The sequence below is a fragment of the Phycodurus eques genome, chromosome 5 (genome assembly GCF_024500275.1).
Source record: "Phycodurus eques isolate BA_2022a chromosome 5, UOR_Pequ_1.1, whole genome shotgun sequence".
Taxonomy (NCBI): domain Eukaryota; kingdom Metazoa; phylum Chordata; class Actinopteri; order Syngnathiformes; family Syngnathidae; genus Phycodurus; species Phycodurus eques.
The window spans coordinates 9,367,565-9,392,413 of record NC_084529.1 but is presented as its reverse complement, the minus strand read 5'-3'; the positions used below and the strand labels follow the sequence as shown (position 1 = coordinate 9,392,413).

The following is a 24,849-nucleotide window of genomic DNA, read 5'->3' as shown; positions in this document are numbered from 1 at the left end:
GCTCAGTCATCCGGGAGGATCTCAGAGTAGAGCCGCTGCTCCTCCACATCGAGAGGAGCCAGATAAGGTGGCTGGGGCATCTGATTCGGATGCCTTCCGGACGCCTCCCCGGTGAGGTGTTCCGGGCACGTCCCACCGGGAGGAGACCCCGGGGACGTGCCAGGACATGCTGGAGAGACAACGTCTCTCGGCTTGCCTGGGAACACCTCGGGATCCCCCCCGGAAGAGCTGGATGAAGTGGCTGGGGTGAAGGAAGTCTGGGCGTCCCTGCTAAAGCTACTGCCCCCTCGACCCGACCTTGGATAACCGGGAGAAAATGGATGGATGGATGGATGGATGAAAAACATAATAATCATCATCATAATTCATACAGACGAAAACTAAAATCAAGAAATTGGACCAGGATAACTCCAGCGCATCAATTTAAGGTCATCCTTTAGGTTTGGCCCTTACTTTAATCTGTTGCCATATTCCCAAAAGAAATAGTTGTTTTGCATTATGGATTCAGGCTGTAGATATTTCCAGATGAATAATATCAAGAAATGTTAAGTACCAGTTAGAAATGCTAAGCGTGTGTGGTGGGTTCCAACTCACTGTGATAACTTTTTTTGCTGTCGTTAGGACAGCCAATTATACTCATGTTTTATATTGTGGCAGATTAATTCCGGATAATTTATTTAGAGTAAGCGTTTGAGGCTTGATCAGGATGGTTTGTGCTATTATCGAAGATAATGCGGATGCGACCTGCTGCCAAAAGTTTGCCAGTTTCCCAGACCATATGCAGAAAACTCCCTACTTTATTCAAAGAGCTTAGTGTGCAAAAAGAATCATCAAGGAAATGTATATGAAAAAGGTGTTGCAAGATGTTAAGTTCTGTACACAAACTGATAATGAATAAGATGAAGATCTGGGTTTCTACAGAATAACATTTATAACCAACCATTATTCCAGTCAGAATTTGCCTCCCAATCTGATATTTCCCTACTCCATATTGCATATAGGGGTAAAGGTTTATATGAATTTTCTCAAATATATTAATGTTCAAATAATTTTACATAATAATTATTGTTTGTCTGAGGAAAATAATTTTACAATTGTCCAAATGGTCAACCTTCTTTCCATCCTGATGAGATCAGTCCTTCCTTTCTCTTCAGCCCCAGCCGATGTGCAATGGTGACACCCTCCTGAAGATGCTCTTCAAGTCCTGGTGTTACTTTCCCAAGGATGCTTAGCGCCACTCTCTCATATTCTTGCTCACCTCTTCTCTCACTCCATGTTTCAGTGACCATCCCGAACTGTCGCCACCAATTCCTCGCCTGGGCAGGTAACCCCGGCAATTGCATAGGCCCCCGAGAGATAGTTGACATTGCCCAATTCAATGACAAAAGTATGGCACTGCCTGAGACACTGCAATGACAACGTGTCAGGAATCCTCCACTAGGGCTCCTTACTCGCTGATGCTGGCTATTAGGGGGCCCAGACAGATGGCTAACACTGGTCAATATCAACAACACAACTGCAATAACATGTCAGGCCTCCTACTATAGCAAGTTGTTGGTAGTTACATTATTTTTTATTCATTGTATGTTATTTAATAAAAGATATTATGCATATCCATCATCCTTTTTGGTGGGGGTGGGTACGATCTATGGGTCTAGAAACGTCCCTGATTGAAGTGCTTGTTTTCAGCAACTGCTGCTTTCAGCATATGGTTTTCTTTTTTCAGTTGTTCAATTTCAAGTTTTGTCTGTTTCAGAATGTCTTTGTGGCATTCAACATCCACCCCAAGCTGCTCGACTGCAGAAGTTAACCTTTCAATGCGCCGAGATTTTGAACTTGTTTCCATCATGAGTTCAATAGTTGAAATCTTATGGGACATCTCATGCTGATTTGAGACCTCTTGGATTAACAAAAGGTTGCTGCTAACGTCAGGACTGTCACTATTGTCTTTGGAGTCCCTTTTCTTTTGTTTGTTGACAGACGTCTGGGTTGTGTTGATCTGTTGGGGTTTAGAGATACCCATTGCACCCTGGGAGGAATTTTGTTTGTGTTCCACACCTGATGAATTCATTTCTCTTGACTTTTTGGTATCACTCACTTTGATGTCAGCGTTGACTGGTGTCCTTTTCGTTCCAATACTGTCCTTAGCTAGTTGCTGTTCAAACTTTCGGTTATCGCCTCGGTTTTTCGAAATCCTTTTTTCCATATTGACAAAATATTATTCCGGGTCCCAAAAGTATTAAGTCACTTCATTTCTTATCAGGACATGAAAATTAGGACATATTCTGGTTGTCTAATCACCAAACTTAAAGTTGTTTAACGGAGAACGTTTTCACTCGGTATTCGACGCCACTACCATCTTGGCCCTCACCCTGGCCACGGGTCTCCCTGGCTTGGCGCGGCCTTTTTGCGTTTCCTCGTCGTATCTTTATGACGTCAGCTAACGGCCATCCTCGCTGTGCCGAATGGGTTGTTTTATTTTCTCCAACCTATCGGTCAAATTGTATCGTATATGAGTAATTATATACTTCTAAGACCACTATCGGTGCGGAAAGATAGTTCTTAACGCAACAGTGACGCGTTTAAGGAGTTCCGTCCTGCAAGGTGAATTACAGCGAGGGTTTGTCAGTAGTTAGCATATTGGTGTTACGCTGATAGCTTACTTTCGGGCCAGGTTCTCATTGTTAGGGCAATGTTGGTCATTTTACAATCGCTGAATTGATTATGGACGTAAATTCAAAACTTTAAACCAACCAGTATTTTCGATAATTTGCCCAAGATAGTTGGTTGTCATTGTTCGATGCTTAGCCTGTTAACTGTTTCCTCGCGTTACGGGCCTTGTTACCGACTAGCACAACCCGGCTATTAGCATGCTTACCAGTCAATGACCCTGCTGTGAATTATGTAGGGTTTACATGCTTGGGACTGATATATAATACTGTATGCACAAGTTGATGACACAATTTACTGTATGTTTGATTTCTGACGCCCGAAACCCGTGTGCAATACCCCCTGGCAAATTGGCTAGTTTGCTAATGATAAGAGGAGGTTGATTGGATGCGTCTTTCCATAAGTAACAAATGCACATTTCCAGTTAAAAATATCCAGCTATTGACGCTTAAATGTCTCGCTTGCAATTTGGGTGTGCTAAGAAATGTTTAGCGATTTATTGAAATGTAATATAGCAGGATACTTTTACTTTAAAAATGCAGACTGTTGCCTTTTGATGCTATATTACCTGATCCTGTACATGTTTATTTTTGCCCACAGTAGAATATTCTCAAATGGATACACCTGAAAGCCCTACCCGGTCACTGCAGTCTCCTGTGGAGGAAAAGGACCTTTCTGGCAGTGAGCTACTGGATTCTCCTGATGATGATGAGGATAGAGCCATCTCAGACAGTGAGCTACTCTATGAAGAGAATGGCGAACTGGCGGAGGAGGATGAAGAGGAGGATGGGGTCGAAATCGGAGGAGGAGGTCTGGCATTACAGGCGGTGGCAGGAGAAGAGGATGAGGTTGTACCTGACTTTGTTTCTGAGCCAGAGGATGAGGAACCTGAAGAAGAAACTGGTGGACTGGGACAAGAGAATGAGGCTATTTTGCTAATGGAAGGGGATGATGACGATAAAGATGAAGATGGTGATGGACAACTGGGGAGTGAATTGGATGGAGAGGATGGGTTAGAAGATGTAGATGATCAAGTACTTGACACGCCACAGTCCCCTGAAGAAGAGCCAGAACAAGACAAGTACTTTGTCACTAAAGAAAACAAAGATTTATCTGAAGCCTATGGTGACTATAGAAGGGATGCAGCAGAACTTGGTGCTGACAATGATGATGATGATGAGGAGGAGGAGGAGGTAGAGGGAGTAAAAAGCATTGCCGAGGAGGAGGAGAAGGATGTTTTGCGCACTCGAGAGGGGAGAGCTGCTGTGTCGAGAGACATTAAGGAGGACTTGCCATCCGTTTCCAGGGAGCTGGATGAACATGAGCTGGATTATGATGAGGAGGTCCCAGAGGAGCCCAACATCCCCACACTTGAGGATGAGGAGGAAGAGGATGCAAAAGCACTGGAAGAGGAGGTGAGCGAAGATTCAACTGTAAAGAAGAAAGAGAAGAAGCCAATCCTACCGCCATCTCCTAAAGATGGGGAATCCAGAAAGACAGATGACTCCAAAATCCGCAGAGATTCCTTCAGAGACAGGAGGAAAGAGGATGATGATGGAGAGATTGATGAAGGAGAGATTGATGTGAGTATACATGGTTTGTCTGATAATTTTGTGGAGCTTGGGTAAAGGCAGCATAAGACAAATTATCTGCTACAAATAATCTGTGTTTCGCTGTTATTTGGAGGATCTAGTTGGTAGTGTTTGGTGAATGGGCCAGTTTTTACCTTGGAAGTGTTGTATGGTCGAATTTACACTTGAGATTAAAACCTTTTCAGTATTTAAAACTTCGGGATTCATATCCTGTTCAAAGAATGTTTTGTCAAATATAATGATTTTTTTGTTTGTTTGTTTCATGTGCAGGATGATGATTTGGAGGAGGGTGAGGTAAAAGATCCCTCAGATAGAAAGATTAGACCACGTCCTATCTGCAGGTTCTTCATCAAAGGTAGATAATGTTACATTTAGAGACCTCTTCAGCTTCTTTTGCAGAGAGACCCTGTGAAATTGCTGCATACTTTAAATTGTGAAACCATTTTCCCTGGCTATAGCAGATCAATAGCAATTTAGGCACCCCAATATATACTGTTAATTCTACTGGAGAAGTTTGTATCCATCAGATTATATAGCCGGGTGGTCAAGTGCGTGGCACATAATGCTTTTACTTGAAGCCGACCGACATGTAATGCAGTGTGTTTAAATTGCACGCTTTCTAGAAACAGTGCCACACTTGTAGTTCGGGCTGATTACCCTAATAAATTTGATCAATTCAATGTTTTTCTTTTTGTTTTGTATTTAAATAGATTTGGTCAATGGCTTCCCTAGTTCAGCATGCCCTTGCTGACTGCATTGCACCAAGAACATGGCTCCGAAACAAAGAGAGGAGCTAGTTTAAAAAAGCAGTCAGTATTGCCAAGTTAGCGACTTTTCCTAACTTTCCTGTGACCCTTTTTCCAAAAAACAACTAGTGAATTTCCGCGAATAAACAGACATTTTACATCCTTTGCCGTATGGCAAAAAAAGGAGCCCAGTGGAAGGCAATCACGGAGTTAATCACACTGAACTAGAGGGCTGTGGAGAAAAAAAAGCTAACTTGCCCAAGGCAACGACAAAAATTAGTCGACGCAAAAATGTATGTCTTGAGGAAATAAAAAAATAGTAATCAAAGCATATTTGTGCCGCCGGATCCATTTGGCCATTGTCCATGTTTGCCACATGGGGATTTGTTGCAGACGGACACCTGTTGGACCAGTGAAAAAGCTTGCTAAAAATGACAGAATAGCGTTTATTTTTAAGACACCATTAGATGTGTAATGTATGTATAACATGATGTATGAGTGAGCTGAATGGCAGTTAGTTTTTTTTATCCTAAAATGGTCATTGCTAGCGTGCTATTGCTAATAGCTGGTGCTAGCCATTTAGCAAAGGCTGATTTTGTCGTCTCCAATTCTATACAGAGTTTATACTGTACACTAAGTACCTATATGTGCAGGTTAAGGATAGAAGCCAAGGCCTCATAAATAATAATAAAATTTATGTTAGTAGTAAATAAAAATGTTGAAAATATTTTTTGGGGGGGGGTGGTGATGATTACTCGAGTACTCGATGAAATATCTATAGGATAATCGATTCTAAAAATATTTCATAGTGACATTCCTACACTGAACATTGTCAAAGTTGGCAAAAACAATTCTGTTTTGTTGTGGTTTAACTGAAGAACATTTGGCACATCCAGTTATGTTTTAGACAGTGACACAACATCTCAATTGAACTATATTCATCTGGAGACACTGCTTGATACAACTGTGTGTCGTCTGCATAGCTATGATAGTCAAAATTAAAGTTCTGAAAAATTTGACCTAAGGGTAGCATATACAGGCTGAACAGGAGGGGGCCAAGAACTCGCCCTTGAGGGACCCCATAGGTCATTGCCATTTGATGAGATTGAACACTTCCAATGGTTACAAAATAACTCCTTTCCTCCAGGTAGGACCTGAACCATTCAAGGACTGTTTCATTTAGTCCTACCCACGTTTCCAACCTGTTCAGCAGTATATTATGATCTACCGTATCAAAAGCGGCACTGAGATCTAACAAGGCCAGAATTGACACCTTTCCAGAGTCAGTATTCAACCTTATATCATTTAGCACTTTGATAAGAGCAGATTCTGTACTGTGATGAGTTCGGAAACCTGATTGAAATTTGTCAAAAAGTCCATTTAAGTACAAGAAATTGCTGAGTTGATTAAAAATGACTTTCTCAACAATCTTGACTATGAAAGGGAGATTTGAGATGAGTCTATAGCTTGCTAACATGGAAACGTCCGGCATTCTATTTTTTAAGAAGCGGCTTAATAATAAGTAAGACAAAAAGGCATTGATAGAGTTAAAGGGGCTGCATTTGACAGTAGACATTTGGACTGGCCAACTTAAATTGTTTGAAATGTAACTTTTTTTTAAAGATTACTAGGGATGGAACGTTTTTTGAAAACTGTCAAAACGGTTTGGTTCAACTGTTTGGGTTTGGTCCGCATGTGTTGTTTCGGTTCATAACAAACGTGACTCTTTTTTTCTCATTTACCAACAAGGCGACTGTCATGCCACAACACAGTAGCAAGTTAGCCAAGATGGTGGCGCGGACACGTCATCTGCGTCATGCCTTCCAGCAATGCAGCAGCCAATCATATTGCCTGGGGTGCGTCACCAGAGATTTTGTGTTGGAGGGAACAGATACAGAAGCTCCTACATCATTTAATTGATCGTAAATACCCTCAAATTAAAGCTGAAAGTCTGCAGCAAGCACATCTCGTTCATCCATTTCCATCCATCCATTTTCTGTACTGCTTATTCTTACTAGGGTCGCAGGCGTGCTGGAGTCTATCCCAGCTATCTTTGGGCGAGAGGCGAGGTACTCCCTGAACTGGTCGCCAGCCAATCGCAGGGCACGTTGAAGCAAACAACTATTCACACTCACATTCAGACCTAAGGGCAATTTAGACCTACCACGCATGTTTTTGGAATATGGGAGGAAACCGGAGTACCCGGAGAAAACCCGCGCAGGCATGGGGAGAACATGCAAACTCCACACAGATGTGCTAACCAGTCGACCACCGTGCCGCCACATCTTGTTCATTTCATTTCAAATCAGTTGCGGTGGTGTTTTAGCCATAAAGATGACAATTGTGTTCATGTGTGTCACAATATTTATGGACCTGACTGGAAGCATATAGCAATACTGATAGTAAAGATTGTTTATATAGAGTGAACTTTATGCATAAACCAAGCTCATTTACATATGATCAGCAGACCTTTGTTGAACCACCTGTTTTACATCTGAAAAATCTCACGGTAAAATACCAAACAGAAATATAAAATGTATAAATGCTGAATTCTTATCTAGTTTAGTCACAAATGTACCTTATTTGGTGTGATATCTGGACTTGATGAATTGAACACGAAGCTGATATATTTGCAGGAAGCCAACTTATTCTGTTGGATGAATAGCAACAGGTGCATCCACAGCTTCATCGTACCTTTTGCAATCCAATGAAAGAGCATTTAATCTGCCATTCACTAAACACCGCTGTCATAGACGAACAAAGATATATTTCTGATAAATAAAAATTATTAAATAATAATTAAAAAAGGTCTATTTAGGGGTGCTGGAGAGGAGGGTCCGTCGGGAAGTCGAATCTCAGATTCAGGAGGAGCAGTGTGGTTTTCGTCCTGGCCGTGGAACAGTGGACCAGCTCTACACCCTCGGCAGGGTCCTCGAGGGTGCGTGGGAGTTTGCCCAACCAGTCTACGTGTGTTTTGTGGACTTGGAGAAGGCGTTCAACCGTGTCCCTCGGGAGTCGTGTGGAGGGTGCTTCGGGATTATGGGGTACCAAACCCCCTGATACGGGCTGTTCGACCGGAGTCAGAGTTTGGTCCGCATATCCAGCAGTAAGTCGGACTCGTTCCCGGTGATGGTTGGACTCCGCCAAGGCTGCCCTTTGTCGCCGATTCTGTTCATAACTTTTATGGACAGAATTTCTAGGCGCAGCCAAGGTGTAGAGGGGGTCCGGTTTGGTGGCCTCAGTATTGTATCTCTGCTTTTTGCTGATGATGTGGTTCTGTTGGCTTCATCAAGCCGTGAGCTCCAACTCTCACTGGAGCAGTTCGCAGCCGAGTGTTCTAGCGGCTGGGATGAGAATCAGCACCTTCAAATCTGAGACCATGGTCCTCAGTCGGAAAAGGGTGGCATGCCCTCTCCAAGTCGGGGATGAGATCCTGCCCCAAGTGGAGGAGTTCAAGTATCTTGGGGTCTTGTTCACGAGTGAGGGAAGAATGGAACGGGAGGTCGACAGGCGGATCGGTGCAGTGATGCGGACTTTGTATCGGTCCGTTGTGGTAAAGAAGGAGCTAAGCCGAAAGGCGAAGCTCTCAATTTACCGGTCGATCTTCGTTCCTACCCTCACCTATGGTCATGAGCTGTGGGTCGTGACCGAAAGAACAAGATCCCGGATACAAGCGGCCGAAATGAGTTTCCTCCGCAGGGTGTCCGGGCTCTCCCTTAGAGATAGGGTGAGAAGCTCGGTCATCCGGGAGGATCTCAGAGTAGAGCTGCTGCTCCTCCGCATTGAGAGGAGCCAGATGAAGTGGCTGGGGCATCTGATTCGGATGCCTACCGGACGCCTCCCTGGTGAGGTGTTCCGGGCACGTCCCACTGGGAGGAGACCCCGGGGATGACCCAGGACACGCTGGAGAGACTACGTCCTTCGGCTGGCCTGGGAACGCCTCGGGATCCCCCCGGAAGAGCTGGATGAAGTGGCTGAGGAGAGGGAAGTCTGGGCGTCCCTGCTAAAGCTACTGCCCCCGCGACCCAACCCGGATAAGCGGTAGAAAATGGATGGATGGATGGAATAATAAAAAAAAACATACACGACATCGTCTTAAGAGTCAACGTCACCACAAAACCAAGATACGAACCGAACCATGGATTTTGTGAACCGTTCCACGCCTAGTGTTTACCGACATGTTTTGAAGAAAAACAAATCCCAAGAGAAAGCCCTTATTTTCAAATTATCTCTTAAGAAAAAAGTATTAATTTTATTTCTGTGTTGTTGATGAGCAGTGAAAAAAACTTTCAATGTTCAGGAGAAATGAAGCAAATCTCTGAAGTGGGGACAAAGACCAAAAGAATCTGAAATAGGATTTTCATGAAAGAAATCTGAGATTTGATCTTAAAGTCATAGAGCCCAGGGATGGGCAATTTATATGATGGTGGGGGCCACAATTTTCGTCATTGCTTCCAGGGGACCACATACGATTGCGCACTTCCACTTTTGAAATGATGGCGTAGTCACTAGCTGGTGGCATTTGACCAAAAAAAAGTTTTTTACCAGCCTGTATCATGCAATGTTACACAGCAGGGGGTACCCTTGCAAAATGATAAATCTGTTTGGATGACAAAACAAAAACAAATTCCAACTGCAATATTCTGAGTATCACAAAGGGAATAGCATCATATTGTATGTTGATACTCTAACAGCAATTAGGGTAAAGCCCAGTCTTATAGCTCTACAAAACAATACTCTCATGTTACCTAAGTGTGTGTTGGAGTAACGTTAAAACATTTTTTATTCATTCTTTCTTTCCAGACACTAAATCCTTTTAATCTGTTGTATAGGCCGTGGCTTGATAAATGCAGCTCATTTATTGATAATTAACATGTTTTACAATACAAAGAGCTATAGAATTATTTTTTTTTTTTTGTAGATTTTTTGCCAATGACGACTCACTCCTGAGTCCTGATGCTAACCTATTTGTTTACAAGAATCTGTTGTAACAAACTGTGATGTGGTCTATTTTCTAGACTTTTCAAGAACTTTTTTTTTTTTCAACAGGAAATTGTACTTGGGGTATGAATTGTCGATTCATCCACCCTGGCGTCAATGACAAAGGGAACTATTCCCTCATCACTAAGCCAGACCTCTTCTCACCTAATGGAGCACAGCCTGGAGGACCCCTCCCGCTTATACCCAACAACTCCTGGGTAAGTATCTATGTGTTGTTAAAGTGGGTATTTGTGTAATTTGTAATTTTATGAAGGGAAAACAACAGTTGTCAGTAGTAACACTTATCCAAAGTGCATGCTGTTGGTGAAGTGCATAAATACTAGTGATGCAGCAAGTGCATAAATACTAGTGATGCAGCAAAAGTTCGGCCGAAAATAGCCCCAAAGTGCATTATCGGTTTTGGACCGAAATACTTTTTCACTGCAGTAAAACTACCAAAATTATAGAGGAAAATACTGTAATATATGATGTTTGACAGCCACAACATGGACCGGAAACGAATTAGTACATCACAACTTCTACATCACTTTAGAAAATGAACCTATAATTCATTCATTCATTCATTTTCCATACTGCTTATCCTTACTTGGGTCGCGGACATGCTGGTGCATATCCCAGCTGATTCTGGGCAAGAGTCTGGGTACATTCTGAACTGCTCGCCAGCCAATTGCAGGGCACACATAAACAACCAACCATTTGCACTCACATTCACACCTATGGGCAATTTAGAGTCTTCAATTAACCTACCATGCATGTTTTTTTGGAACGTGGGGGGTAACTGCAGTACCCGGAGAAAACCCACGCAGACACGGGGAAGAACATGCAAACTCCACACAGGCGAGGTCGGATTTGAACCCGGGTCCTCAGAACTATGAGACTGATGTGCTGACCAGTCGTCCACTGTGCCGCCAACCTATAATTTAAAAGTATATTAATATCATTCATATTTATAATATAACCTTTATTAGTCCCACAATGTGTAAATTTGCATTATTTGAGAAGCAATAGTGGATACAGGAAATACAAAAAGAGCATGCAAGAGAAGACATTTGACTGCAAATGCGTTCGGCATTACAATGTTGAGGAATAACTACTTTTAAATAACAAACATTGAAGCCATAATTTATTAACAACTATATAGTAATAATGTTGTGAAATTGAACAGAATGGTGAATTTTTATTTATCCTATTACAGAATATACTCATGCAATCACTGTCCTGCGGTAATGTTCTTGACATAGTTTTAAAAATATGGAAATTCAGACACATTGTCCTGGAAGTGAATTTCCATAGGTTGGAAGCTCTGCAGTCATAGTTATGAATGCAACTCATTATCATGCAATCATATTTTTTAGTCTCACCTGCACCTGGCTGACTTCTTAAAAGAAAAATAATAATAATAAATAAAAAATAGCATATGTTCATCTGTTGAAAAGCAGACATTTTGCAAACAGTGTTTCATAAGGTGCCCTGTCGTAAACTAGCATTTTACTAGATTTAGCACATATAGTTATGGCAACGAAAGCAACCTTATAAGTACTGCCAGCGGTTTTGTTTTAAACTGAAAATAAACACCAAGACTGCAAAAACTCGATTTTCACTTACCAGAGGTGTATCTTATTTTTGTATATATATATATATATTTGTTTTTTTGTTTTTACGTGATTCATTAATTTGAATTAGTTTTGACTAGAAATAAAATATTATTGGTAAGATTCTAAGTCTTGCAGGGCATGTCAACATTTTCTGCCCCATACAAAAAAAAAAAAAAAACACCACGTATGAACATGCCCTATCTTGTTATAAGCTACTTCACGGATCAGATGCACTGGGCAAAAACTATTTGCTATTCAATTAGCTAGCGAAAGCTCCAAGTGCCTAATTAGCTTATTAGCTAAAAGCTTTGCAGTACGCACTGTTACAAGCCATGTCAGTACCGACACATAATATACAGCAATTCAAGAGGAGGCATTGAAGCCGTGTGGTCAACTGTCATTTTTCTAAATCGTGTCAGGGTTGTAAATCAAAGATTATCTGGTCATTAGCGTTAACACAGCTGGAAATGTGTGTAGCTGTTCCATAGATTTGAAGACTATACACCAGCGTTCTGTATCATGTGACTCCCCATTCAAGCTGAGCTCCTCTACTTTCATCTGAGGTAGACTAAGTGTTCTCAGCTGTCATCGTTGTGGAAGCACCTGTCCTATTCAAAGGCTCACAACCACGGTGTTGCATGTTCTCCAAAAGCCTCTTGGAGAGGTTTGAGACGCGCTATTGGACTGTTCTCTATCCAGCTGTGTGACAGCAGTGTGTTGCACCAAAAAAATCGGAATACATGTACTTTTTTTACCAGGTCTCCGTGAGCCACTCAAAGTGGGTCCGTGGCCCACTTTTGGTTCTGGCACACCAGTTGAGAATCACTGGTTTGAAGAACCATAAACATACCACAAACTATGATCCCAAAACACTTGACTAGAATTTCGAACGCAAATATCCTTCAACATTAGTGTACCCTTACAAACACAGTACAGTATACAGTTTACAGATAATCATGCAGTAGCTGAAGCACACTGTAACAGTAACCGGTATGTACACGTCAAAAACTATGATTATGAAAAAATATTGTAGCGGTGTCAGTATAAATCAAGATTTGACTCCAAAGCAAAGCGCAGAAGTATCATCGACAGTGCCAACGCTCCATGGCTAAGTTGTGCTGGTAGGAATTGTTGGTCTTTCATAAGCTGAGGTCGCATAGAATGGCTTGCACTTCAGTGTTGACTGAACGAGATCTGCTGGATCTTCACTGTGATAACTCTAACTGGGTTGTAGATGAGTTCACCGATGTTCCACTGAGCTTTAGTGACCGATTCTAAAGGTTTTGATGCCATGGTCTTAGTTTGGTGACAGTATATGAGCCAAAGCAGACCCGGGAACCGCCAAGTACAGTATCTAGCTTCTTGCTGATTACCAGTCACAAATCTAACACAGCTGTTGTTTGATTTGTGATTGGATGAGAGCGTTTGTGCTGACACCTACAGACACAACAGCCTTCTGCTGTGTTAGTTTGGTCGAGCAGACAACTAGTTTTTTTTTGGGGGGGTGGCATTGTTACTGCTAACAGTACCATTCATTGTAAGTACCTGTTTACGAGTCCTCTTGAGTGGGGTTCGACTCTCTTCCACTCTGGAGTTGCCCATGGTGAGAGGCGCCAAGCAGGTGTGGGTATACTTATTGCACTCCGGCTCGGCGCCTGTACATTGGGGTTCACCCCGGTGGACGAGGGGGTACCCTCCCTCCGCCTTCGGGTGGGGGGATGGGTCTTGACTGTTGTTTGCGCATAGGCACCATGGGACTGCTTCTGGGTCCGGACCGCGGTCCGCCAGTTATTAACCACTGCTGTAGACAATGTTTTTCTACAAAAAAGTAATTATCAATTTCTTTTTGTCATTTTACAGAAAATCACGACTTGGCGAGTTTTTCTGTGAATTACAGAGGATAGGTTAAAAGAAAAAAAAGCTGTGAATAGGTGATTTGACATGCTCAACCATGAGTATGCAGGCATCTACTGTATTTCCTAAATTCCCTTGGAAATTTACCAGAAATTTTCCAACCACTGCAAAACTAATTTCCCATCTGAGCAGTGACACGTCCTCTGCTGTCAGCACACATGCACATAACCACTGATTACAACAAACACTTGAGCTGTTTCTTTTCACTTTTGTGGGGTCAGTATTTTGATTCTTCATGGGCATGTGTGCACGTGGATCAATGCGCATGCGTGGCAGGCGTACTGACGTGAACCCCAGAAATGTAGTATGAACTAGGGGTGTCCCAATCTGATCATTGAAATCGGAAATCGGTCCCATGTCAGCAAAAAAACAAGGATCGGATTGGAGTCGATCTAAAATCTCCCGAGCAGCCAAATATTACGTAACGTCCGTATCACTTAACGTTGACTCGTTACACCCGCAACACTGATTGTTACGTAAATTGGAAAAGAAAATCTAGCGTCTGACATTACCGTCGCGTCCACATTGAACAGCTGCTTGGTGTATGCTATACACCAAGCAGGTGTATGGTGTATGCTTGCACGCTGCCAGAACTAAGACAAGGGCGTGCAAAATCCTCTCGGACCGTCTGCACCCCGGTCACCAGCTCTTCCAGCTCCTTCCCTCAGGTAGACGCTACCGATCAACGCAAACTAGAACTAGTAGACATTCCAACAGCTTCTTCCCTCTTGCGATCAACTTCTTAAACACCTAACCTATAATTCCATTACAACAAGCTGGCAATTTTTTGACTTGAGTTCGTTGTCACATTTCTGTGGGGCCAATTATGTTTTACTTGTGCACTCACTGTAGTTGTCTCGCCATGCTGCACTATTTGCATATACTGGCCACTCATGCCAGAGTAGCATCTGCTCCATTTGCACACTGATTGAGGAGTATCTGTAACATTTGCACAACCGACATTGTCCCAGATGATCGCACTACTCGTCACTTTAAACCGCATACACTCCTTGAAGTCTCAGCGCCCTTTGCACAATGGTCATTGCACCGGACTATTGCAATATTAGTCGTTCGAACTGCTCTAAGTGCTAGAGGACTCTGCATCTTTTTGCACAATTGTTTTTTGTCAATGTCTTTATGTCCCCAAAGTGTTCTGTAAATTGACTGTTTGTTGTACTAGGGTGGCTCCAACTACCGGAGACAAATTCCTTGTGTGTTTTGGACATACTTGGCAAATAAAGATGATTCTGATTCTGATTCTGATATTACACCTCGCCCCCGGCTTCTAAGCCCTGTTCTAACCCTAAAGAATGTTCTCTTTGCGTCCGGCATCAACACATTCTCAGTCATCGTCGCCTCCATGGTAGCAAATAAGCTACACTTCTTACCATGCTTCTCACAAGTGTCACGATGGTGGACAAGGAGTGGATAGGCGAAAATGATGTCAAAGCCATACTAATTGCTAAGCTGTCGTGTCATGCAGTCGCAAAACATAGAAATAAATGATTTGGGGATACAGTACAGTTGTCACATTGGTCCGGAGAGTAACCAACTTTGAACAACAAAATAACAGCCCAATTAATACGTGTTTAGAGATTTAAATATAAAATAATACACGTCCATACAGGACAGCGTGTCTGAACCGAAAATTAATTAGTACATCACTGCCCACTTCAGAGCGTGGGCAGGTTAAAAGTATACTATTATTATTAATACATATTTGTAATACAGTATAAGATACAATGACCTTCATTAGTCCCACAATGGGGAAATGGTTTCAGCAGCAATTGTGGATATAGGAAATATAAATATTCGCGGTGTAACGATTCTTTCATTATATTGGTGTACCGATTTATATTCCTATGATCCAACTGGATCTATCTGTGCTTGGCAAGTTAGCTTTCCGGATGTAAATATATCTATTTTAAATTGTTTTAAAAGGTAATCAATCGATTCTATCGATAGTTGGAAGTAGCACACTGGATTTAAGCATGGCACGCTTTATATGGAGGCATGTATGGGCTGTATTGCCAAGAAAAATGCTTGTAATTCCTCTTACTTTGCTCGATTTTTCAGTTAGCACACGGCAGTTAACACTGCCAAGGCTACTTTCTTCTTCATCATCTCTTCTTTGTTTCCTTTTCTACACCCCAAATCTAGTCACTCCGTTCCGTAGTGCCCTGAGTGGTTGGACGAGACACCACAGTATGTATGGGTGTTGTTCTTCTGTCTGGGGGTGTACTCACTTGCCTCCAAATGAAGAGGCAAGTGAGAATGTTTCAGGCTCACGTTTGTGCTACAAAGAGCAGGTTTGATCATTTATTTAGCTCTCATATGTATTATTACCACTATTCCTAAAAGATTATCGTCATGAAAATCTCACAGTGCTTTGTTTTAGCCATTCGTATTTTACTGTTTAGAACGCAAACAATCCAATCAGTCAACTTTTACTAAGCAGACTCAGTCAATTAGTAAACACATATAGTATGGTACACAATAAGACGAATAAAAGGAAAATACGTCAAGAAAATCATATTTATTGACTATAATTAGTTTTTACACGATTCCCTTATAGAAAAACAATGAGCATCCAAGAAATTTCACCTCCATTGTTCAAGTATGCTGGTATTTATTTCACAGTCAGACTGGATGAAGTTTTGGCTAAAAGGTTACTGAATCGATTTCCAGCGTTTCGGATCGTATTTTTCTAAATGAACCAATATGGTCCTTGAATTGAATCGACAACTAGTAAGAGTGTTACAAATCGAATCATTGCTGAAATGAGTCATTATACCCCTAATAAATATGTCATATAAATAGCCTGCAAGAGAAGATGTACAAGAAGTACATTGCACAAAATAGAAATAGAAACTATTGTCCATACATAAACTATCCAATTCAATCTATCAATGTTGTTTATTTTGCAAAATAGCGTGCTGAGTTTTAATTTTGACGTTTTGAGATCTGATTAATCTGCTTCAATAGACTTACTTTTTTTTTGTTACCAGGGTAACAGAAAACAGAATTGGAAAAACACAAATGAATCCATCGATGCAGATATGTTTTATGATGGAACGTGAAATCTCATTTACTGGTACTTTGATTCAGGCTGCAACTGCGTCCACCATTACAAAGTCAACATGGTAAAACATTAAAATGACAAATATTGAAGCCATAATTTATTAACGATTATGATTATGACTGTTGCAAGGTAATGTTCTTGACAAAATTTAAAAAATAGGGAAATTCAGACAATTTTTTCTGGAACTGAGTTTTTATAGTTTGGCAGATCTGAATCGCCGATTTTACCACTCTTATACAAGCAGTCCATGCCATGCTCCGCTCCAGCACTCCATCGAGCAGCGCCTGGATGGCATGCAGACCCCACGTGATCCCAGCAACAGGTTGCTAATGTGCTAACATAGTAGTGAGGTGTAAAGGTGAATGTTGCTTGCTTAAAGTTGTATTGACGCTCCATTTGAAGTTCACTGTAAAACTAAACAGACATGACAAAAGAATTACACCTATTGAATGTTCAAATACATCACAGACTTCTTTTCTTTCTTGGTTTTTGTTCACAAAAATCGCTAGCTGAAAGCTAACACACAATGAATGAAAAACACCATTGACGAGCTAAAGAAAATTAACATTAAAATCGCGGCACTTATATCTCTCAAAAAAGGCCATCTGGTACCGGGCCACACAAGTAGGTTTGAATTTATTTATTTATTTTGTTTGTTTTTTTGTTTGTTTTTTGCGGAGCTGGAGACGGTGCAACCTCCACCCCATCGGGGACACTCCATCCGCCCCCCTCCATCAATGATTAACTTGATGATTAGTGTAAATGCAGCTATTCGTATTTGTTTTTTAAGTACTTGCTTTTATTTTGAAAATGTTTCCACCTGAGGTCCGCCTGCAACTGTATCTCCGTAAGCTTGACGTACATTGAGAAGAACTTATCACGTCACTTGCGTGCCAATTACTATTCTCTCCATTTGTCATTGTTTGATACAGCTGTGTGAATGGACATTAAGAGGTTTGTTGAAGCATCGCGTTTTTGACTGTGAAGATTACTTCTGGGAGAATAACAGTCATTGGTTGAGAAGCAGGCTACAGTGGTTAGTATTACTTTGCATTGTGTATCGCTATTAGCTTCCGTGCTACTTAAGCAATGCTAGCTTCATGACAGTTGTTTTATGTTTTCCTTTTATCTAAGTCGGACGTTTCAATTCTACGCTTTCGGGTGGTGTGTTGAGGTGTAAATAAACATCTGTAAAGAAACTGGAGTGGGATTGATTAGCTTCTGGAATGTCCACACGCCCCGAAACCCCCACTACCACCCCTTTGCCGGATTGCTGGGTGCTGGTCCGTGAAATAGATGTACATCCTTGAAACGGTCACTGACTGAAAAAAGCTTGGGGACCACTAATAATGCACATCAGGTACTATTACATCTATTTTATGGCCATTGTAGCAGGAAATATCCAGACATTTGTGTAAGCGTCCGCCAATAAACTGGTATATGAATGCAAGCTTAACATATGGTTGCACAGCACTGCAATACAGCCAGTTAAATTATTGGCATTGAATCACAAGCGTGGATGCCAGAGTCTTGTTTCTTTATTTTCACACCTGGACTTACATTCACATTGTTTGGTAAACAGAGTATAATCACTAATGAACATATTTTGTCTTTCAGGCTGCACCTGCAGTCGAGGAGCTCCCTCCTCCTCCACCCCCTGTCGAACCTCCTGTGGAAAGTGCGTGGGAGCGGGGCCTCAGGCATGCCAAAGAGGTAACTTCATGTTTCAAAGGACCAACAAAATTGTTGTGTTGTATGCTAACTGAGGATAGCCATCTGAACTAACATAGACAGATTTAAAAATAATTTCTATTAGAAAAAATGGAAAAAAAATTGTAATACAATAATAAAAAATTGATTACTAGGAAAAATATTATTTAGGCTTGACAAGATCAGGATTTTTGTGGCCGATCACTGATCAGCGAGTTTGATCAGACATCACAAATGACAGTGACGATGTCATGACCTTCATAGGTTTGCTTCGCAGGATGGCAAGAAAGTACTCTATAGCAATCAGCCGAGCCATAATGTATGGCTAGAACCCAAATATAGGCCAATTATGTCCATCCATCCATTTTCTTTACCGCTTCTCCTCACTAGGGTCGCGGGCGTGCTGGAGCCTATCCCAGCTATCACCGGGCAGGAGGCGGGGTACACCCTGAACTGGTTGCCAGCCAATCGCAGTCGAGTATGTCCATAAACTATAATTTCACCATAAACTATAGCTCTAGCCATAGCTCTGAGAGAGAGTGTATAATAGTAACAATAACATAGTGTAATAATATTGAAATAATTTAAGGATAAAAGATTTTTCTCGTTTGCCACAATTATAAATCATGCAAATTCAGTAAACTGTCATTCATTTTCCATTTTTTTCAAAAGTATGTGATAACCCTGGGCTGTTAAACTGGAGAATCAAACTAATTGTAGCACGGAAAATAAACATCTTCATCTTTAATCTATTTAGTCTTCAAAACAAGTCAACGTCGTTTGGATTAGGGATGAGCAAGGTGAACATTGTATTTATATCACATTCTTCAGGCCTGTTGAAAATGAACAGAACTAGGGACGTGGGAAAAAGATAAATCTGCTTGCTCGGCCAAGTAACCACAGAAATTGGTTGACACAAAAACAGACACTGTTGGGCCAGTGAAAAACTGCCAAAAATAAAAGTGGGGCACAGGAGCGTCACTAGGTTTTGCATGCACAGGATGTAAGCAAATGTAGCGTGCGAGCACAAAAGTTCACAAACGGCTAACAAAAACTGAGAGTTTGCATTTTAATACTTTTGGACATATTTTAAAACAATACAATACTAGGCTTTACACGATCCGGATTTTTGGGATCAATCACAGAGTTTTAAAAAAACGATAATCGATCACCAATCCCATCACAAGATGGAGCAATGTGTCTGTTTAAATGACTTTTTAATTTTCTGTATATACTTCTATATACTGAGTATCTTCAAAGGTATTCTCTAGTCAGGTCATGTATTCTAATCAGTCAGGTCAAACTAACATTAGTTAGTTAACAACATGACAGAACTAATGGGTGCTAACTTACTGTAATAAAATTATTTTATTGGAGTTAAATTACTTCACACACACAGAAACTTTAGAGCATGATTCGACAGAACGTCGGCATGTTTACGTACAACCCTTAGTGCTAGCACTAGCTTGCTAGGCTACATAACATTATTTTGCCTGCTCGCGAGCCGTATCGTATTAAAGGTATGTGAGCATACCTCAAGCAATCCTTGAATGAAAGTCCTCTCCCAAGCACTGGTGACCACTGCACGTTTTTCCCCATTTTTTTCCTATAATACACGCGCCATGATCTATTGTGGTCGTCGTCGCCATGTTAACAAGTGTATCCGGTCGAATTTGAGTTGACAAGATAAAGCCCAGTGATCGTAAAAGACAGTATGTGGTGGTATCAGAATACAAGATTTTATTGCAGTAGTCTGACAGTGCAATCGTGACCTACCAAATTTGTCTTGTAGTCTGATCCAGGCATTACATGTTGTCTGTCTCAGACATGCTGTCTGTCCCACAGCGCTGACTCTTTTTTTATTTTTACTTTATTGGCGGTCAGTTATTTACAGTACTGTGTCAAAAGACAATCAACAAGGCTAAAAATAAACTTGCTTTTCGGTTCAAATATACTGTACACGATGGCGACGCGGAGTAAATGTCTTTTACTGAGCCGATCAATTAATTAATTTTTGGTAATTAAAGCCAATGCTAATTATCGCCCGATACCGATCAAGCCGATCAGATCCATGTAAAGTCTATTTTTCATATCAGAATGCTTTAGTTAAAACACAGTATGATCACACTGTGATAACTGGGTCGCGGGGGCAGCAGCCTCAGCAGGGAATCCCAGAGTTCCCTCTCCCCAGCCACTTCCTCTACTCTTCCGTGGGGATCCCGAAGCGTTCCCAGGCAAGCCGAAAGACGTAGTCTCTCCAGCGTGTCCTGGGTTGTTCCCGAGGTCTCCTCCCGGTGGGACGTGACCGGAACACCTCACCAGGGAGGCGTCCCGAAGGCATCCTAAACAGATGCCCGAGCCACCTCATCTGGGTCCTCTCAATGCGGAGGAGCATCGGCTCTACTCTGAGCCCATCCTGGATGACCGAGCTTCTCACCCTACCTCTGAGGGAGATCCCAGACACCCTGCGGAGGAAACTCATTTCGGCCGCTTGTTCTTTCGGTCACGACCCACGGCTCGTGACCATAGGTGAGGGTAGGAACGTAGATCGACCAGTAAATTGAGAGCTTCGCCTTTCGGCTTAGCTCCTTCTTTACCACAACGGACCGATACAAAGGAGGAGAAGGACCAACATTAAAAAACTATGAACTGAACTCGTTCAGAATGGTGAAGTGAATTAGTTTGCCTAGAAAATGAACTTTCCCAACACTGATCCTGTATTATTTCACATCACAATATAGATCGCAGGTTCAAAAACTAAATCGGCCTGATTTAGTTTCCCAATATCGTGCAGGCCCTAGTATAAACTCTGTACAGAATTTGAGACAACAAAATCAGCCTTTGCTAAATGGTTAGCAGGCTGTCGTGGGTCTTTCTTCATATTCTTTGCCAAGCTACAGATAATCTCAAGAATAGCATCTAGCATAGGTCGGGAGTCTGTTTTTATCGGCAAAAGTTTCTGCACACGTCATTATTTTGGTTGCTCAAACCAAAAATACTGTGATCCGACTGCTTTGTGTTGGTCTTTTTATGCTTAGCAAAGCCTTTAGCGGCTAGGTCGCGCAGTTGTGAACTGGACAGCGTGTGGGGATGCTGCCACTCCCAAATGGTGTTAAACATTTGGGTGCATGTTTTCAACAAAAAGCATTTTAAAATCTACGTCTTCTTCCATTTTCGGTTCATTTAGAAACCCGAAATATGTTTTGCGCAAACGACAGTAATAAGCTGATGGTGTTTCAAGGTTCGCCTGTTTTACAGTAAGATCGGCCAGTAAGCCGGTTACGGCTTCCGGGTCGTCAATTTCACGGGACAAAGCCTGACAGATGGCTTGATAGTTTGACAATATACATGTGCTTGTTGTCGTTCAATTAAGCTACTCCTCGACGAGAAGTGACCTTGATAAGGTACAGTTTATCCTCAGTGGTAGCAAATGGCAATTGTTTCAGGTAAAATTGAATGTCTTAAAGCTATGCTGTCGTGTCATGGGAGCCGTCAAATTTAGGTTCGAATCTCGGAATGTTGCGTGCAATTTTGTCTGTCTTTTAAGCTCGTACATGTAGAGACAACAGGAAAAGCGACCTACGCATGGAAGTCGTTGAGGGGGGCTGTACTTGGTGCGGCAAGCTCTCGAATCTGCTTTACCACAGTCAGAGAGGTGCGCTGCAAAGTGGCAGGGGCCTTTGACAGCATCCCAGGGAGGTCCGGACCAAGCTCTGGGACAGGTGTGTCGAATCTGGGAGACAGACTGACAGGTGTGCGCTCATTAATTTCATCAGACAGTGTTTGCTGTCAGAAGATTTGTTGCCGGTTGACAATTAATTTGCAGGCTGCCTGTAATTCCCGTCGAACAAGGGTTATTTCGACTTCCTGTTCTAGCTTTAGCTTTTGAAGACGGCGCGTGTCAGATTCTAGTGCTTTCAATTGTGACATAAGTTCACATGAGTACGCAACGCTTTTAGAGCGTTCCTCTTTGAGCATTTCAACGGTCTGTTTGAGCTGGCTGATATCCTCAGTGGCGCTATGCAGGAACCACTCTGCGCGCTTGTTAGCTGCTTTGGCTTGGTGTAATTTGACTTCTGAGGGATGATCAATCAACTTCAACAGATTGCTTTTGAGTTGCGAAATTTCAGATGCGGCGGTTCGCAAGTGTTTCCTGTGTGCGGTTAGTTTGTGTGCACGAATGAATAGCTTGTTTGAGCTCATTTTCACGGGCCAGTGCGGCACTGTGGACGGAGAGCGTCTCTTGACCAGCACTGCACTGGGGATGAAGTGCACACTGTGTGCCTTTGCATTCTCAAGTTGAGCCTCAACATCAACTAGGCAGGCTTGTGCAAGGTTTAAACAAGTGTTGGAATCTGCTAGCTGTGCCGTTAAATTGATTTGTTGCTGCTGTTCAGCTTCTAGTTTGAGTTTTATTTGGTTATACTCCCTATCGCTCCATTTCACCTGTGACACTAAGTTTATGACTATGCAACCTAGCGTTCGAGCTAAGTTTTTATCTTTTAAGGTTTTGTGCTCGGTGTCACTCATAAGTTGTCATGTTGGACTCTGAGGCTAGCATCTTTGACAGATTCTGCATAACCCGGGACGAGGTCTTTAGTTACGTTACTTACAAGCTGTGTTAACGTGTCGAAGTTGTAATAATGACTGGGACTTTTTACAAGTTCTGTCATAATTGCGTTGCGTGTGCAGTAGCTGGACGTTGTACGCAACTAGATTGCTCCTACTTTAAGCGGTGTGTCTAATTTGGAATAGAGCCATAATATAAGCGGTGTAATTAATTGTTAAACAATTGACTATCGTTCGCAAATTATAGTGGGAGGGTTTATCACGTAACCTTAAATGTGTTCGAGAGTGTGCGTAGAAGCAGTAATCAAGTAGAGCAAAATTGTTGACGTCAAATTATGCGCACAAAATTTATTTCATCAAATTACAATTGTTGCGTGACGTTGGCAATTTAATCTTTGATTTAAAAGAATTGTGAAGACACTTAGGTGGAGTGAAACGAATAAGCTTATTTACTAAATTTTGAATTTCAATTAATTCAACCTTAATTTTAGCCTGGATAAATTAAATTATATGATTAGATAAACAAATTGATTTGGAATGTGTGTGATGGCTAATTTTTTTTTAGCTAATTCAAATACGTTTTATTTAACTTTGGTAAAAAGTTAAATATACTTATAATTAGGTGCGCAAATTAATTAATTGCTTTTATGGCTTACAGTGATGTTCGCTTTGTTCTTCAAAAAAGTTTTTTTTGGGGGGAGTTAAAAATGGCAAAACCCAAATCAAATTAAAAAGGAAGCCCAAAGTGATAAAACTAAACAAGCAATTAAGTAATAACCTCCACTCTTAGAAGAATCCTTTAAGTAATTGTGCTGCAGGGTTAAACAAGATTACGCGGTGCAGTGCACGTTTGCGGACGTTTGGCTTTATTGCTGTAGCAATGCAGTGCCTTTCGTGGTTAAAGCTTGTAATCTTTACGTTGTAAATCTCAAACGAGCGGAAAATCAAAAAGACACAAAGCTTCAATCGTACGGTGGTGTTTAAACAAAACAAGCGAAAACGGAAGCTTTTAAATTAAATAAAAGCAATCGCTCGCGGCTAGATGCAATAGTTTAGCGGCTATTCTAGCGGGGCTAGTGGTTGCTAGGTTACGAGGAACGCTAGGCTGCACGGCGGAGGTTGGCGCTCGGCCGAGGTTGGCGCACACTGGACGTTTAAATCAGCCGAAAAGCACTCTCAAACCAGCAGAAAAGCACTCGACGGTGATATAGACACAAACACAAGTTTATTCCCGCAAAAGTAACAACCTTGGCAGCGTTCGAAGCGAATGCCGTTTAGGTGGCTAACGGCTTTCGAGGAGGTCTTTTGAATGTCGCATAATGACACAAATGTCCATGGGGTGGTGCCCGAAGAAGCGCAACAATTCACACCCCGAAGAAGAACTAGAATGGCAACCTTACAATGACGTCACATGGACTTTTCCCAGCAAGCTACGTAATGGCCTAAACGTCCACAAGAGGGCACTCGAGGACAATCCGAATCACACACACAACAGTTCCACACCGCGAAGAAGGGAACGACAAAATGGCGTCCTGAAAGGAGCCGCTTGGTTGCAACTTTCACACAAAGCGAAAATGGCAACCGTGTCACGGGCGCCGCATGCTCTAAGACACACACACGAGTTAACACCCCAGTTCGGAGCTCACTTCAAGCACACGACAGGGATTTCTCGGTGTAGAACGCATTTAACTGCGACCAGTGACTTCCCAAATCTCCTATTTTACGCACCGGAGCTCAAAATAAATTCCCAAAACCGAAATCGTAGCTAATCCAAGCAGTGGCATGGGGCTGGAGGGTTATCTGTACATCCAAGACTTCGTGGTACGTCATTTAACATTTAACAATGCAACAACTCACTCTAATCTTAGTTTCTCAAATGCACAAGCACTCACAGCGCTGTGTCTATGGTAACGGAGTGCGGCACACACACACAGATTATGTCTGGACGTGCCTGAACATGCCCCCTCCAA

General features: G+C 42.0%; 1 protein-coding gene across 4 annotated transcripts in view; it reads left to right on the top strand.

Annotated features, from left to right (window-relative positions):
* Positions 1–2,446: 2,446 nt before the first annotated feature.
* zc3h18 (zinc finger CCCH-type containing 18) overlaps positions 2,447–24,849 on the top strand; it is a 70,232-nt gene continuing 47,829 nt past the window's right edge. For 3 of the 4 annotated variants that reach the window (XM_061677410.1, XM_061677409.1, XM_061677407.1), the window contains exons 1-5: positions 2,447–2,604; positions 3,271–4,253; positions 4,533–4,617; positions 10,058–10,206; positions 18,218–18,313. In XM_061677410.1, coding sequence (XP_061533394.1) covers positions 3,285–4,253; positions 4,533–4,617; positions 10,058–10,206; positions 18,218–18,313 — 1,299 coding nt within the window. In that variant the 5' untranslated portion in view covers positions 2,447–2,604; positions 3,271–3,284. The remainder of the gene's footprint in view (positions 2,605–3,270; positions 4,254–4,532; positions 4,618–10,057; positions 10,207–18,217; positions 18,314–24,849) is intronic. The other variant, XM_061677408.1, reaches the window with a different exon arrangement.